Source organism: Bombus flavifrons, chromosome 11 (assembly GCF_040668555.2).
Source record: "Bombus flavifrons isolate JBK064 chromosome 11, iyBomFlav1_principal, whole genome shotgun sequence".
Lineage (NCBI taxonomy): Eukaryota > Metazoa > Arthropoda > Insecta > Hymenoptera > Apidae > Bombus > Bombus flavifrons.
In genome coordinates this window covers 9,214,611-9,230,898 of record NC_138452.1, presented here as the reverse complement: position 1 = coordinate 9,230,898, position 16,288 = coordinate 9,214,611, and the positions used below count along the sequence as shown (strand labels likewise).

Below are 16,288 nucleotides of genomic sequence, written 5' to 3'. Positions count from 1 at the left end.
GAATAAATATGATATACGTGTTAAAGAATTTCTTCTATTGAATGAAGTGCAGGAAATTTGAACGTTCGAACTAAGGGTTGCGGAAATAGCGATTTCTGCCGAAAATGAACGAGGCGGTTTCGGGTGAGCTATCGATTCCTCCCGAAGATTTACGGAAATAACCGAGGTCGTGAAAGTGACGTATGTACGTCAGTAGTGTGGGCCGACCCGCGTACTGTCGGTATAGTGAAGAAATCTGTCTGATTCTGTTTCTTACTAAAGGATCGCTAACGTCGCGACATGCAATCATGAACTTCTTTTAGTAAAATTGTAAAAGAGGTCTCATAGCCAAAGAAAGTAGTTCACTGTTGTATGTTTGTGTAACTGGCGTGAGAAAAAATCTTGCTCTTATACGTGTGCATTAGGGTCTCGATCAATCTTCAAGTTCATGAACTCGTAGTATTCAGTTAATTGGGTTTGTTCGTGATTGAATCTACGCTAAATTTATAGCGTTTCGACAATTCTTCTTTCGTGAGGTACATAGCGAGTCACTTTCGCTTAGTTCGGTCATCATGACCTAACCTTGAAATCACAAATTTCTCTCATCGATTTCTACAATAATTTTTATAAAAGTTATATATTTCTTTAATTACAGATTTGATTCGGTGGTCACCTACGGGTGAACAGAGATGGCCACCCCTCAAACTCCGGGTAAGTCAATTGTTTCTTTGTTTCCAAGCCTAGTGACAGGCATGCTCCTATTTAGTTGTCATGTTGACAGTAACTGAATTAAGGAGAGAACTGAAATTTCTGATTTTGTAGATATTATTGATTGAATATTAGACCATTTCACAAATACTTTTACTTTCATTCAAAAGAAGTCGTTTACTTGAATATTATAAGATAAAAAAGGAGATGGCAATTCTTTCAGGTATGGATCCTTGGGTAATCCAACCCAGAGAACGTGCAAGATATAGAGAGCAGTTTGATTCTTTAAAACCAATCAATGGAGTTGTTACTGGAGAGCAAGCAAAAGAATTTTTACTTAAATCACAGCTTCCACCTGTCATCCTTGGACAAATATGGTATTAACATTTTATTATTATATCACTCTAATATTTAATATCTTCAGAAATTATCATACATATCATAAAAACATGATTATATAGGGCTTTATCAGATACAGATGCAGATGGAAAAATGGACATAAATGAATTTAGTATTGCATGTAAATTAATTAATTTAAAGTTACGTGGTTTTGAAATTCCTAAAGCCTTGCCTTCAGCTTTAATACAGAGTTTGAAGTCACTATCTGCCAGTAAGTATGATAAAGGTAGTATCTAATCAAGATTACTTCAATCATGAGTCCTGAACTCTAATGTTTGATAATATTTAGGTGATAGTAATGTCACGAACTTAACAAACGGAGCTGCTAATATTCTACCACAGAATAATGTTGCTTCATTAGTAAATTTATCTGCTCCACCGCAAGTTCCAGTACAGCCTTTAATTAGTGGGATGCCTATGACTGGATCTGTTCCACGTCCACTTATTGGACCACCACCTGTAAATGGACCATTACCAGGACATGCTATTAGGCCTGTTTCACCAATGACCTTACCAGGTGATTACTCTAAAAATTTTATGTTCAAGTATCTAAAACATATATAAATGAGTACATATGGTGAAAGAAATATAAATTTTCATAGTATTCATCAAAACTCTTACACTACTGCTAAGAATTCTATTTCACAACAAATACAAATCATCTTTCAGTTGAATTTATGATTGATGTATATCATAACAGCAAAATATTCCATTATTAAGAATTAGAGTCTATTTCAATTACTATCATTGTTTACTATAGATATTATAGATCCAAAAAAATAAGAAAAAAGATACATTTTATGTAACAAACAACATTATGTAGCATTATTATACTTATGCATCATACTACACAGCATCACGACAAAGTAGACAGAATGTGGCTGCCACTACACATGCCACAACTCACACAGCGTCAAAGCCACCTGCTCGACCTGCACCACCCTCTGTGGGTATGTTATAAGAAGTGGATGTTTACATGAATGATTATGTCTGAATTTTCTTCTAGTTCGTACCTTTCTTTCAAGTTTTGTAAAAATATTATGATTTTTCTTTAAGGCATATTTTTTCCTTTTTCTTGATATTATCAATAATATAATGTTATGATGTGCTGTTGTATATGCATTAATATTTTGAATGCAAAGACTCATTTTTGCATGAAAGAACTCGCTATATTCTAAATAATTATTTATATTTTATTAGATCTAACTTGTAAAAATATTATATGTCATTGGTATCATTTTAAGAACATAAAATATAATTAACTTTGTACGGTAAATAATACATATTATTTAATATTAACATATATAATAATGTGTACAATATCATTATCAAAATGGTATTACATTGTATTTTACACAATTACATATCACTAAAAGACAACACAAACACTTATCTTCAAAAGATATACTTTTATGCTTCATGTCTATGTCTATATTTTTATTTCATTATAAAAACACACAATACAGTATGTATATTATATGTGACATTATATGTATAATCAATGTTGCAATGGCTTTGTTTACTGATTATGCATATACATATTCTACTCTATTATTTTTTCCTCTCTATAAATATCTTTTATATATATATAACTGCCCACTTATGCAACTCTGTATACAATAATATAATATTTGTGCTGCAAAAAAAAAGGAATCGTGCCTTCTACAAGTACTACCACTACCACTACCACCACTCCTAGTGGTGGTCCTTCTCAAAGACCTACACCACCCTCAAATATTGGTATGTTCAAAGTGCAAAGGAGATTTGAGAAGTAGTTTATCCATTTATTTAAAAGATAAAATTGCATGTAAATCTAGATAGTTTCCCATATCTTTAGAATTAAATTTTAATATAAAGAAATGATTCCTTTTTGCATTATATATTATTGCAATAAACACTTTACTTTAATAAAAGATCATCCAATAGCATCAAATACATACATTTTAGTATAAAATGCACATAATTATGAATTAATTTTGCCTTTATTACTAATCTTTCCAGTTGTTGCAGCTGTAATTTATATTATTTTATTTTTCAATTACTTTGCTATTGCTTTGCTTTGCTGTTATATCATGTTTTTATTTTATACATCTTATTTAAAGTAATTCTTTAATGAGATTGTTTTTAAAAATGTAATTATGTATTTTAGGGGCAAATTTTTCACCTGCTACTAGTGGTCCACCACCGAAGCCAGCACCGCCTTCATTTCCTAATAGTCCTGTTGCTACTGGGATTTCACCAGTCAAAGTTCCACCTGTTTCTGCAACGGCTATTGTTCCTCCTGTTGTTCAATCTGTACAACCAATGACTACATCTACCATGGGTAAAACCATATATTCTTTCGTCCACGCTCTATTTCTTCATTATTTCTTTAATATTTATTTAGATTTTTGGTTTCCAGTGATATATTTGAATCAGAAAATTTATTGATTTGTGAATGATGTTTTATTCCTTTTTTTACAGATTTACTTGATCTTGAGTTTTCAGGTATACTTTATTAAATTCTGTAGAAAGACATAGTTGTTATTTTTACTTAATTTAACTAATAAATAATGTAACTTAAATATTCTTTTATGGTATTCTTAAATCTTGATTTTCCTATACCTTAAGCTAAGAATCTAATATAAGAAATACTGCACTACTGTAGATAATAAACTATGATAATTAGTAATTTAACATTATTAACTAAATCATTAATCGAATAGTATTTTTAATATCACACAGGAGCAGATAACATATAATTAATAAACATGCTTTTTTTTCAAGCAGGGATGTCTGCAGCAGCACCAATTGCACCTTTAAATACAACTCCAACACCAATGGCTGCTTTTGGTATGGCACAAGCAATGCCTATGCAACCATTATCTTGTACTAGTATGATTGCAGGTGGTTCTACTATGGTACCATCTATTGCACCAATGTCCACTGGTATATATAATTTAAGTTTTGTAATCATAAAGTATCTTGTTTTATTATTACATGATATGATTCATTATTTGCTACATTTTCTTTCAGGAACTGGTGTAGTATCGACTCCTCCAGTTGTAGGTTTACCTCTAGTATCAGCAACCACAGCAAGTACGTTAGTGAATGGTGTAATTGCTCAAACACCAGTATCTACAAGTACACCATTAAGCACAACTGCACGTCCACCAAGTATAGATAGGGTGGGTTCGGTTGATTCACAACATAGTCAGCATTCAGTAGGTTCTCCGCAATCTGTGGAATGGGCTGTACCTCATCAAACAAAATTGAAATATACTCAATTATTTAATACCTGGGACAGGGCGCGATCTGGATTTCTATCTGGCCCTCAGGCCAGAAATATTATGGTGCAGTCACAATTACCTCAACAAGTGTTGGCACAGATATGGTATAATAATATAGCAGCAAATATTAAACAATAACAATCGAAAGGATAATTCTTAACATTTCTATAGAATGTAAATCTGTCACTAGGGCGTTAGCGGACATGGATTCGGATGGTCGTTTGAGTTGCGACGAATTTGTATTAGCAATGCATTTATGTGATATAGCTAAGCTTGGTGAAAAGATACCTACCACCTTACCAATTGAACTTATACCACCTGCATTCAGACGTCAACGACAAAGTAGTTTAACACTTTCACAAACTGGAACGGAAAACGTAGATCCATCGGCTGGTATGCCGCAAGTAAGTTCACTTTTTTTGTATATCTATGTTTAAATAATTTCATAATTATGTATAATAATATGTATTATATATTACAATTGTTTTTCTTACAGACCTCTTTTGAAGACAAACGTAAAGAAAACTTTGAGAAAGGACAAGCGGAGCTAGAACGTAGACGCAAGGCTTTATTAGAAATTCAACGTAAAGAACAAGAAGAACGTGAACGAAAAGAAAGGGAAGAGGCTGAGAAACAAGAGAAAATTAGGTAAACAAATGTTTCCTGAAGATTGGATAGGCGAACGTTTGTATTAAAGTGTTTTATATTGACTGAGAACAAATATTATACAGATTAGAACAAGAAAGACGAAGACAAGCAGAGATTGAGAAACAAATGCAAAGGCAGAAAGAGATTGAACAGGAAAAGGAAGAACAACGAAAACGAGCTCAAGAACAAAGAGAAGCAGCAAGAAAGTAAGTGAAATTTTATATGAATATTTGCATCTATAAAGATCTTAAAAATTTCCAGTAATGCAAATTTATTCTTTTAACAGAGAAATGGAAAGACAACGACAATTAGAATGGGAAAAACAGAAATCACAAGAGCTTCAAACTCAGAGGCAAAAAGAACAAGATGTCTTACTAAAATTGAAAGCAAGAAATCAAACATTAACTATCGAATTAGGAACACTTGTAAGTATTGAAGAGATTATTAATAAACTAATTAGTACCTATATAATATTTTGGTTACAACGTAGAACGATAAAGTGAAAGAACTATCTCAAAAAATCTGTGACACTCGAGTTGGTGTATCTGGAGTAAAAACGACGATTGATGGAATGCGGTCGACACGTGATGCACAGTTACAAGAGATGGCTGCCTTAAAGAATAAACTTCGAGAACAAAACCAAAGATTACTAGCTTTGAGTCAAGAGAAAGCTCGAATCGAAGCAAAGAATAAGCTAAATACAGCTATGGAGTCGGCGGGCCAAGAAGCAATCAAAATGGCATTCGATAATAAGCAAATTACTTTGAAACAAATGAAGGATAAAATTGCTGATTTGCAACAGCAGGTATACTTAAATATATCAAAATACAGTGTAATATATAATATGTTAAAAGTGCTGTAATTTTGTAATATGAAATTAATATTAATAGATTGATGCTAAAATGGCTGACATAGAAAATAATAATGGCCAGCTTCAAGATATTAAAACGCAACTGGAAACTTTAGTGGCTGACTGTAAGAACCTTTACTTAACTTTCGAAGATAAAAAATTAAAAGTTTTAGAACTCAGAGCAAGTGGTGGTACTGGAGCTGGTACCGATTATACAACATCTGCATGGGGTGATAGTGGTTGGAATGATACTTCAGCGGCAGTTAACGATTCTGCATGGCCTGTTAATGATGCCACCACAATTAATGCAGTGGAAGAAACTACTCCAGGGGTTATGAAATATAGAGCTTTATACGAATTTGTAGCTAGAAATCAAGACGAAATATCGTTTCAACCTGGTGATATTATCTTGGTATTATTATAAAACTATATTCGTATATTAGAACAATATGAAGAACATAGAATATAAAAATTAAATTATTCTTCTAACAGGTACCGCCTGTTCAAAACGCAGAACCAGGATGGATGGCTGGCGAAATTCGTGGTCATACTGGTTGGTTCCCGGAATCTTATGTAGAACCAATAGATGTTGGCAGCGCAAATGATAATGCTTTCGTACAACAAGACAGTGTGGAGAAGAGAACGTTAGAGTTAGTTAATTAAACTGAAATTATAGTTAATTGCTAAAAAGATATATAATTTACTATTATGTTTATTTAATATAGAGGGATTGCTGAAGTTCCTGAGAATGTATCTGATGCCGGATCACTCGGCGATGAGCCTCCTCCTGTTGAACCTATCATACCTACTCTTGGATTAGGTGTAGTTTGTGATATACAAGTAACCACTTTGTATCACTATCGTCCTACGATAGAGCAACATCTTCTCTTCGAAAAAGGAGATATTATTAAAGTAGATGAACAACAGGTTAGTATAAAGATATATTTACAGTGTATATATACATTTACATTAATGCATTCTTTAACACTTTAGGGGGATTGGTGGTATGGTACATCTGGTAATGGAGCTAAGGGTTGGTTCCCTAAATCATATGTCAAGGAAATTTCTGCTAATCAAACTGCAGTAGTTGAAGGACTTAATGAATATTACGTAGCCTTATATCCATATGATTCCGCCGAGGTTGGAGACTTAACTTTCAACCAAGGAGAAGTTATATTAGTCACTAAAAAGGAAGGTGATTGGTGGACAGGCACTACAGGAGATAGGAATGGAATTTTTCCTGCCAATTATGTAGAAAAATGCGATGCTCCAGATCAGGTAAAATGGCGGTTCTCCTTCCATTTTATTGAGTGAAGTTTCAGTAACTAATTTCAACTTTTACTATACAATGTGATGATATGCATAAGAAATAAAACAAGATTTTAGAATTTTAACATATATAACATTAATCAGGGTGCCTCTATAACTACTAACGTATCTGAAACAATCGCGATTACTGAAACAACTGAGGACACAACCACAAGTAATCATGAAACAGCTACTTCAATTGCTCAGGCAACATTGGTTCGTAATATTTTGATTTTAATGTTTCTACTTCCTAACTATGTTGAGAATATATTTCCTCTGTATTGTAAAAAGCTATTGTGTATTTAAAAGCTTTATAGATTTAATTTTGTACGCATTAATAATTAGCCTGTAAGGTATAAAGATAGACGCACATATATCCCATGTTTAGCAAGCAGAGAAAACTGCTGAGCAGCTTGAAGATGAAAGACAAGCCGCGGAAGATAGAGCAGAATTGCCAGATTTTTCCGCAATGGCTGCACAGCAGGTAATTAATATGTGCTTATGACATATATGTAATTTAGGAATATTTAATATTGGTTATTTAATAAAATTTAATTGTTTTTTTTTTTATTGCTGATGTCCCGTTATCGCAGTATCATAAGGTACTTTATTTGTTAAAAAATGTACCTGCTAAGTACTGTCTTATATTTTGTGCTTGATATACATATATTATGGCTTTATAAATAATAATATACATTTGTAATATTTATAGCATATATATATGAGTAGAATATATAGTATATTTTTATAACACAAAGGCTTTGTTAACAGAGAGGAAGGAAACCTGAAATTGTACAAGTTATTGCACCTTATCAAGCCACTAGTTCTGAGCAGTTAGATTTACAAAAGGGGCAATTAATAATGATTCGTAAGAAGACAGATAGTGGCTGGTGGGAAGGAGAATTACAGGTATAATTTATTAGTCCTTCCAAATTTACTATGATAAAATAATGTTTTTTATTTATAATTGTATTATATTTCGTGTTCTTGCTATACTGTTTAGGCACGTGGTAAAAAAAGACAAATTGGTTGGTTCCCAGCTTCTTATGTTAAACCTTTAACCAGTAGTAGCAATCGAAGTACACCTGTTTCTCATGGATATCAAGACTCTCCTACAGATCCAAATGTTGGTGAGTAGTTTTTAACTTTGTGTAATGTCATTTTATACGCACTAAATATGAGGAACATATCAGTAACATGTTTTACCAATATAGAACGCGTTATGGCATTGTACCCATATCAGGCTCAAAATGAGGATGAATTAAGTTTCGAGAAAGGCGACGTTATATCCGTACTTGCAAAGGATGAAGCAGCATGGTGGAAAGGCGAATTAAACGGAATGTCTGGCGTTTTCCCTAGTAATTATGTATCTCCTATGTGTAAGTATTCTTTTTTATTTCAAAGTTTTACATTTCTTTTATAGAATTTGAAATATAATTTATGTCCATCATAAGTGTTTAATAAGGAGCAGTTTTGAAACAGTTTTGTAACCTACTAATGCAATACAATTTGAAATGATATGAAACAAATATAATTGCTATACCATATTTGCAATTTATAATACACGGATAGACGGACGACCGTCAGGTTTCAAATTTTATCTATCATTATAAGATATAAATCGATGTTATGACAGTATCAGTCTTCAAAATTTTAATAACGCAATTTATAAATTAATGCGACGGTCGTTTAGTAGGACCACATAAAATAGTAATTTCCTGAATACTGTTTCACCTACTTATACATAATGTATATTTTCATACTGTATAATTCTATATTTTTAAAAATATCATAAAAATCTGCTTTTAAATACGTTATTATTTACATATTATAGTCATTTATATATATAATATTTATCTAATAACTTATAGAATTAATTTGAAATTAACTATAGATTACAGGCATAAATAAGATAGTTACATTCTAATTTATGATAAAAAATTATACAGAAACAGTGTTTCTTTCACTATTATACACTACGGATGTTATGTGTGCTTCCTCCTCTGATATGGCTGCGTTCAAATTCCGCACTTTGGCTTGGAAAGCGGTATATCAAAGATAGCGGTACTTTACAATAATCGTTATTTTATTTCTGGTCTATTTATAACGGGTAGTTTTTTGCGGAATCAGTTATCAAAGAAGCGTACTTTCTCTATTATACAGCCTGCCTGTCTGCCTGCATGCCTGCCTGTCCGTCCGTCTGTCCGTTTGAGGTAGCTGCTTCGTTTCAATAAAATATTTATAGGATTTTATATATATGTATACAATTAAAGGAAAATTATATAATATTATCTAATATTTAGTACAAAATTTTAAATTTATCCCTATTTTAGAAATATTGTATCATTAAGTGTAATCAAAGAGTTAGATAAGAAAAACATTTTATTTAGCATATATTATATCAAATTATAAACGTTATCATTATAATATAAATAATCATTATAATCATATTTTTTATTTTACTTATTTTTATTATTTATTATTATTTTATTCATCTATATAATCTTTGTTAATTTGCTTTATTACTTTAAGCTATTGCTTCATAAAGTATTTGAGTGGAATTATAATGTCAATAGTAGTATCATAAAGCGAAATAGCTACTTCAAGGAATTTGAATATCTGTCATTAATACTTGGAAGCAATCCTTTTTACTAATTGTTATCTTTCGCCTCTGCTTAACATGCAGCATAAAGGATAGCAGAGCAGCACCGCAGCATTGCAGGCTAAAATAAAAGCGTCTCGAGTGCAATAAGAATGATAGCAGTCTCTACACTGAACGTGACATGTTACAACCAACAAGTCTCATCGGTGGAGACAATGAGCATAGAAATGAAAGCAAAAGAAGGGAAAGACAGACTCAGGGCTGGTTCTTCGTTTTTATATTACTCCGAATTATTGCGAGTCTTTTTCTTCTGGTTCAGGGTCCTACTCGGTCCTTTATTTTCATTATTGTTCAAATTGTTACCATATGTTTTAATGACCATTATCCTTTAAACTATTGAATCTCTACGTATGGTTTACAAACGCAATTACCATTGCGCAGTATTTATATATATAATATATATATATATATATATACTCATAAAGGAGAGCGCTAAATATTGAGTAACTAGTTAATATCGTGTTATTACAACCACCTGACATGTGCACCAAATCCTACCTCAACCCTCTACTTTAATTTAGGACAGAGCTTAAAAATCGAATATGATTTTTTAACCATTTGAAATAAAATCCATTAGTATCTAATATCTCAAATAAAAATTGGGAGGAACATATATTTATTTAAGAAGTTTAATTTTTAGAGGACATTAGACGTATTTTCTGTTTATACTAGCACTTTTGGCCCAAAAGAAAAATTTTTAAAATCCACAAAAAGGCGGTTATATTCAAAGATATAGCTATAGTAGAACGGAAGAATTTTCTGCTAGAAGCAAAGACAATAAACATCGAAGTATTTATCTGTAAAACATTCATACTACTCTATGTATTTAACATTTGAACAGCTTTATGTGTAAATAAAAATATAGAAACATTATTAAATAATTAAAGGGCTTAAAGTGTTAGATCAATAAAAGTTACATGTACAAGTGCTATTAGTAGTATTAGAACTTTATAATTAATGTCCCTGAGAGTGAAGTTTTTTAAAATGTTTAACTGCTGCCTGTCTCTGTTCCCTTCTCTTCTATTAGCATTAGTACGTTATTTGGTGTGCAATACAGATGGTTTGTACAGTTATATTGCGCCGAGGCCTAGAGCAACAATATGGGCAACAGAATATTATTTTTCTGCTTGTCTTCAATGTAAAGGGAGAAGGAGTTGTTAAATCATAGTGTTAAATATTTCATTTAACCTTTTCTTTACCATGGGTGAAGAGTTTGTTACAATGTATAGGAGATATTTACATAGTCTTGAAATTTTTGAACAATTACACAGTCTATAACTTCTGTTTAAATTCAAAATTTTATATGTAAGTATAGGAATCAGAAAGAGATGTAGTAATACTGTGCATAATGTTTACAAAGAGAATTAAAATATTGCTCTCTTTTGAATTCAATAAGTTTTAACCAAATCCGTTGTTCCTATTTATTTATTCTATATATGTATAGTTATTATTTGTTTTCTGCTTTGAGTTTTGTCAGATAACATAATGGAAGATGATGTGCTCCTTCTTCACAGCCTTTTATTATAGAGCCTAAATCATCATTAAAATATCATTAATAATAATCATAAAGTTAGGTAGATATTATCTCCAGTGGTGAGAATGATTTGTTAAGTAATGTTATATTGTCGTAAACCAGTTTTTCCATCAATTTACCCCTGAGTATAATAGTTTAGATTATTTAAGGATAGGGTACCTAAATGTTATTTCACAAATGTATTGTTATTTACTTATTCTTTATTTATATTTATTGCTTATAAGTTTACGAATCTCTGTGCTGAGATACTTAAATGTCGCTTTATTATTTTGAAATAATTTACTATTTTTACTTCTAATTACTCCTAATTTTGTAGTGTTTAAAATTTTATACAAATTTTGCGAAGTAATACAAAATAATTAGTAGAAGAAATCATTGAATGTATTGTATTACATTTAATATTCATTCCATTGAAATATTCAGGAATTTGATGGAATAACTAGTTTCCAATCACCGCAAAAGCGCACAGTAGATCAGCATATTTATACACTAATTAATCCTTTTACACGTTCTATATAACTCTTTGCAAAAAAAAAGTGTATAAATATGCCTGATCATGGAACTAAACATTGTGTGCTTAATATTAAATATTCTAGATGCGCCCATAATCTTGTAATCTTTATCTAAAACATGTTGACAATGTGTAAAGCAAGTTATGCAACTGGTTATTCTTAGATGAAAAAAATACTTGTGTAGTGCTATATCCTTAAGGTTGTTACTATTTGCAAAATATCCATATTGTTTGTTGTATCGTCGAATCTCATTATGAATCTCAAATTGTGTGTGGTATACTTTTGAGTGAAGGACACTGTATGAGTGTGAACAAGTTTAAATCGTTCTGTATCTACTACAGGTTTTTGTTCACACTTCATGTGGATATATTTGAAATTTCTCATATGCATATACACGCCGTTCTTATACATATGTACACATATCCATACATAATATACAGACGTATTCACAAAACTGCTGATTGAAATAAAGTATCTGTCTGTTGTAAAGTATTGTTGAGTACAACAATTCTCCATTACTCAGTGAAACCCGACGACTAATATAAATACTTAGAATATTTTCTTATGATTTTTAAGTTTCATTTCTCAAACATTTAATTCTTACAAAATTGTATGTAATAATTTTGTTGAAAACTTCATTTATTATTTGGAGCAAGTCACCTAAACTTAGCTAAAGTACATTTAAAAAAAAGATAAGAAGAGACTGAAAAACCTCTGCATACATTTTATGTGTAGCTAATGAGATGACAACTAACTTACTAGTGGCTGGATTGGATTCCATGGAAAGAAAACGGCAAGAATACATAAAAGAACTTATCACAACTGAACAAGCATATATAGAAGACATGAGACTTGTTCACGAGGTATATAACAATTTTTATATAAAATAATTTCCTATGTGTTATATTTAAATTTATTTAAAAGTAAAAATTCTTTTATAGGTTTTCGAGAAACCTCTCATTGAAAGTTTAGTTTTAACCGTGGATGAAGTAGATAAAATATTTGTTAATTGGAGAGATATTATTGCGTGTAACGATAATTTCTTAAGGTAGTGTTTTATATAAATATAATTCAAAAAACATTTACAATACCGGTTAATTATTTAATAAATATTTTTCAGAACATTACGGATACGACGAGATAATAGTGAAGGAGGGATTGTAAGAATGATTGGAGACATTCTATGTGAAAATGTAAATTTCTTTTACTGTTTGTAATTAATTTTATATCATAGTTTAATATTCGTATATTTTAGATACCTAGAATGTCAGCATATATAAGATTCTGCAGTTGTCAAATATCCGCTGCTGTCTATCTTCAGAGATTGACTGAAACTATGCCAGAATTTGTCAAAGTTGCTCAAATTTGTCAGCAAGATCCACGTACAAAAGGAATGCCTTTGAGCTCTTTCCTTATAAAACCAATGCAAAGGATAACAAAGTATCCTCTTATTATTGGCAAAGTATCTATCATCTTTCTATTCTTGATTTCAGAAAAGTATAAACATCTTTACATCAATTTACCATTATTATTTTAGATTTTAGAGCACACACCAGTTGACCATCCTGATAGGCAATATCTCCAAGAAGCATTGGCTAAAGCAGAAGAATTTTGTACTCAGGTAATATTTTTAAAATATCAACTTTTCAGTTAAAAAAAGGGATTATTAACATTTTAATATTAATTTGATTTATTTTACTGTAGGTAAACGAAGGAGTTAGAGAGAAAGAAAATAGTGATAGATTAGAATGGTTGCAAACACATGTGGCATGTGATGGTCTTGAAGAACAACTTATCTTTAATTCTTTAACCAATTCTTTAGGTCCACGAAAACTTCTTCATTTTGGTATACTTCATAAGGTAGGTCAAATCTAAGAGACCACATTTCTTTCATGTAATAACAACTTTATAATGCCTTAATGCCTCTTAGGCAAAAAGTGGAAAAGAACTTGTTGGATTTCTCACAAACGACTTTTTACTGTTTGCTCAACCAGTACTCAGCAGGAAGTCTTTATCCAGTGGACAACAGTTTTCATTTGAGAGAAACGAACATCAAAAATTCAAGATGTATAGAAAGGTATCTTACAATAAATTACTGTAATAGCAGTATAACGGTACTAATGGAAATATTTATTTATTGCAGCCAATATTTTTAAACGAATTATCTTTTCTGGGTGATTCAGAAATGAATGGTAATATTAGTTTAGGTTCCTGTGAAGGTTCAGAAAATTCAACAAAAATATTGAGACTAAAAGACCAAAAAAAGCCAATAATATTATTAGCACCGTCTCCAAGTGAATGTTCACTATGGATCAGAAGAATTACAGAAGCAAGAAAGAAATTTATGGAGAACGAAAAAACACGTTTGCAAAGACAAAGATCAAGTAAGTCATACTTTCGTTATATCTAGCTATATATTATTATTAAGTTATAGTATACTCCGTGTTTATTTTTGTATCGTTATTGTAATAGTAACTTTCATAAGTATAATGCAACGTATAAGAATACAATAAATTTAACGTATAATAACGCATAATATGTGTGAGTAAACAGAGCAGGCGCAATTTGGAGCGTGTGGCAGAATTCTTGTTACAGTGCTTGAAGGTTTCAATTTAAAGACAATACCTGGTAAGCTAAACTTGTGTGTGCTTAAGTTGTTTGCCTTTTCGTGCATGTGCTTTGCTTGGTTGCTTGGTTGCTTGGTTGTTATTTTTTATTTTTCTGTAAAAGCGTACGATGAAAGGAAGCATAATAAGCTTCACTACGAAATAAAACCATCGAGGGTCATTCATATCGCAATTACACTCTCTAACTATACAATGCGATTTTACTAACAAAGATCTGGCATGATTGTAGTTCGCAGAAGACCACCCCAGGGTAGACTTCGATTAGTAATTGTGGAAGCTGAAGATTTAATTATGTTGAAAAAAGGTAAAATTTTCTGCTTGCATGGAAGTTCTACCTTGAGATTTGGTACATGGACAGACTTATAGATAAACACAAATAAAATGAAAATTACAAAGAATTGAAAATCATACATCCTATGTTTTAGACTTTTGTTTACTTTTTTAAATTTTTCTTTTCTATCTCTATTGCTTCTTCATTTCTTAAATATATAACGCATGTATGGGAGACCTTTTTTTGCAGTAGTAGATGATGTTAGTATCTAGCTATCTAGTAACATTAAACTTAATAATATTATTATCTTACATCTTAGCTGCAAAAACTATGCAACTGCAATTTACACTTGCAATTTATGCTTTATTAATAGTATGAGCACTATAATCTATTCTATATAAAATTAAATTTTTTAATGTTATAACAATTACAATAAGATATCAAACTTTATAGGAAAGTGCAATACGTTTTGTAAAGTGAGTATGGGCTCACAAGAAGAGAGAACAGGTGTCATATCAGGAACTGATTGCCCTTTATGGGATACATCAATGCAGTTTCAAGTAAAGGATTTACTTGAGGATACTTTATGTATCACGGTCTTCGATAAAGGCTATTATAGTCCAGATGGTAAAATTAATTCTATACTTCTCATATAAACATAATTAAAAGAATTTCAGAGTAATAAAATATTTTAAATATTATCACAGAATTCCTCGGCCGAGCAGAAATAAGAGTTGCTGACATAATGAGAGATAGTAGAGATTCGTGTGGGCCAATACAGAAACGTATTCAGTTACATGAAGTCGAAAAAGGCATCGTTGTGTTAAAGTTGGATTTACGACTCTTTGGTAATCGATAAAAGGATTACATTACTTATATTTAAAAGTAAATGACTATAACAAAACTAAAAATTGTTACTGCTGACTAGATTTTCCATATCATTAATTATAAGAAAACAAATTCTTGCCTTAATGTAATTGGTAATTGTAGTTTGGTAGTTATAAGTGATCAATAAGGGCACAAAACAATTAATATTTTATTGTATATTTATTTTATTGTATTTTAAGAAAGTTTATGATATATGCATTCTTTGCAATGCATCCTTTTCATCATATGGAATTGATATTCTGATATTAGTTTATAAGAAAGCGAGTACTTATATTACTTTCCATGTTGTATAAAGTTCATCCAATCATGTCAATTCTTAGTCTTCCTTAGAAATTAATAATTTATATTCGTTTGAAGCGCTACAGTATTATTGTTATTGTAAAATTGATAGTATATAGCCAGAGAGCATTTGTTTTTTGTATTAAACACATTGTACAAAGTATGAAGCATTTAGGAGGGCATTAATATAAATAAACGAAGTATGCAATAAATAATTTAGGAATAATTTATTATATTAATTGCTTACTATATAATTGCGATCATCAATGAGAAAGTAGAAAATAAGTAATGTAGTATACATTCTTCAGATTGACTCGTTAGATAGATTCAGACTGACTATGATAATGTATGAAG

General features: G+C 30.9%; 1 protein-coding gene across 10 annotated transcripts; it reads left to right on the top strand.

Moving 5' to 3' along the window:
- The first annotated feature begins 188 nt into the window (after positions 1-188).
- Positions 189-16,182, top strand: Dap160 (dynamin associated protein 160). 10 transcript variants are annotated; one of them, XM_069123358.1, is made up of 37 exons: positions 189-515; positions 635-690; positions 911-1,064; positions 1,149-1,297; positions 1,376-1,603; positions 1,941-2,036; positions 2,737-2,826; positions 3,236-3,409; positions 3,550-3,573; positions 3,856-4,014; positions 4,102-4,459; positions 4,546-4,759; positions 4,852-5,003; positions 5,087-5,209; positions 5,290-5,428; positions 5,494-5,808; positions 5,894-6,265; positions 6,346-6,497; positions 6,579-6,780; positions 6,847-7,131; positions 7,267-7,377; positions 7,550-7,645; positions 7,933-8,070; positions 8,165-8,291; positions 8,376-8,540; positions 12,605-12,732; positions 12,811-12,917; positions 12,990-13,062; positions 13,125-13,331; positions 13,407-13,490; positions 13,574-13,729; positions 13,800-13,946; positions 14,013-14,253; positions 14,423-14,497; positions 14,726-14,800; positions 15,221-15,394; positions 15,475-16,182. In XM_069123358.1, exons 2-37 carry the CDS (start codon positions 669-671, stop codon positions 15,624-15,626), a joined length of 5,664 nt encoding a protein of 1,887 aa, XP_068979459.1. In that variant the 5' UTR covers positions 189-515; positions 635-668; the 3' UTR covers positions 15,627-16,182. The 10 variants fall into 10 exon arrangements, with proteins under 10 accessions (XP_068979459.1, XP_068979458.1, XP_068979463.1 ...); XM_069123357.1 differs by having other exon boundaries at positions 6,346-6,503; XM_069123362.1 differs by lacking the exon at positions 1,941-2,036 and having other exon boundaries at positions 6,346-6,503.
- Positions 16,183-16,288: the final 106 nt, after the last annotated feature.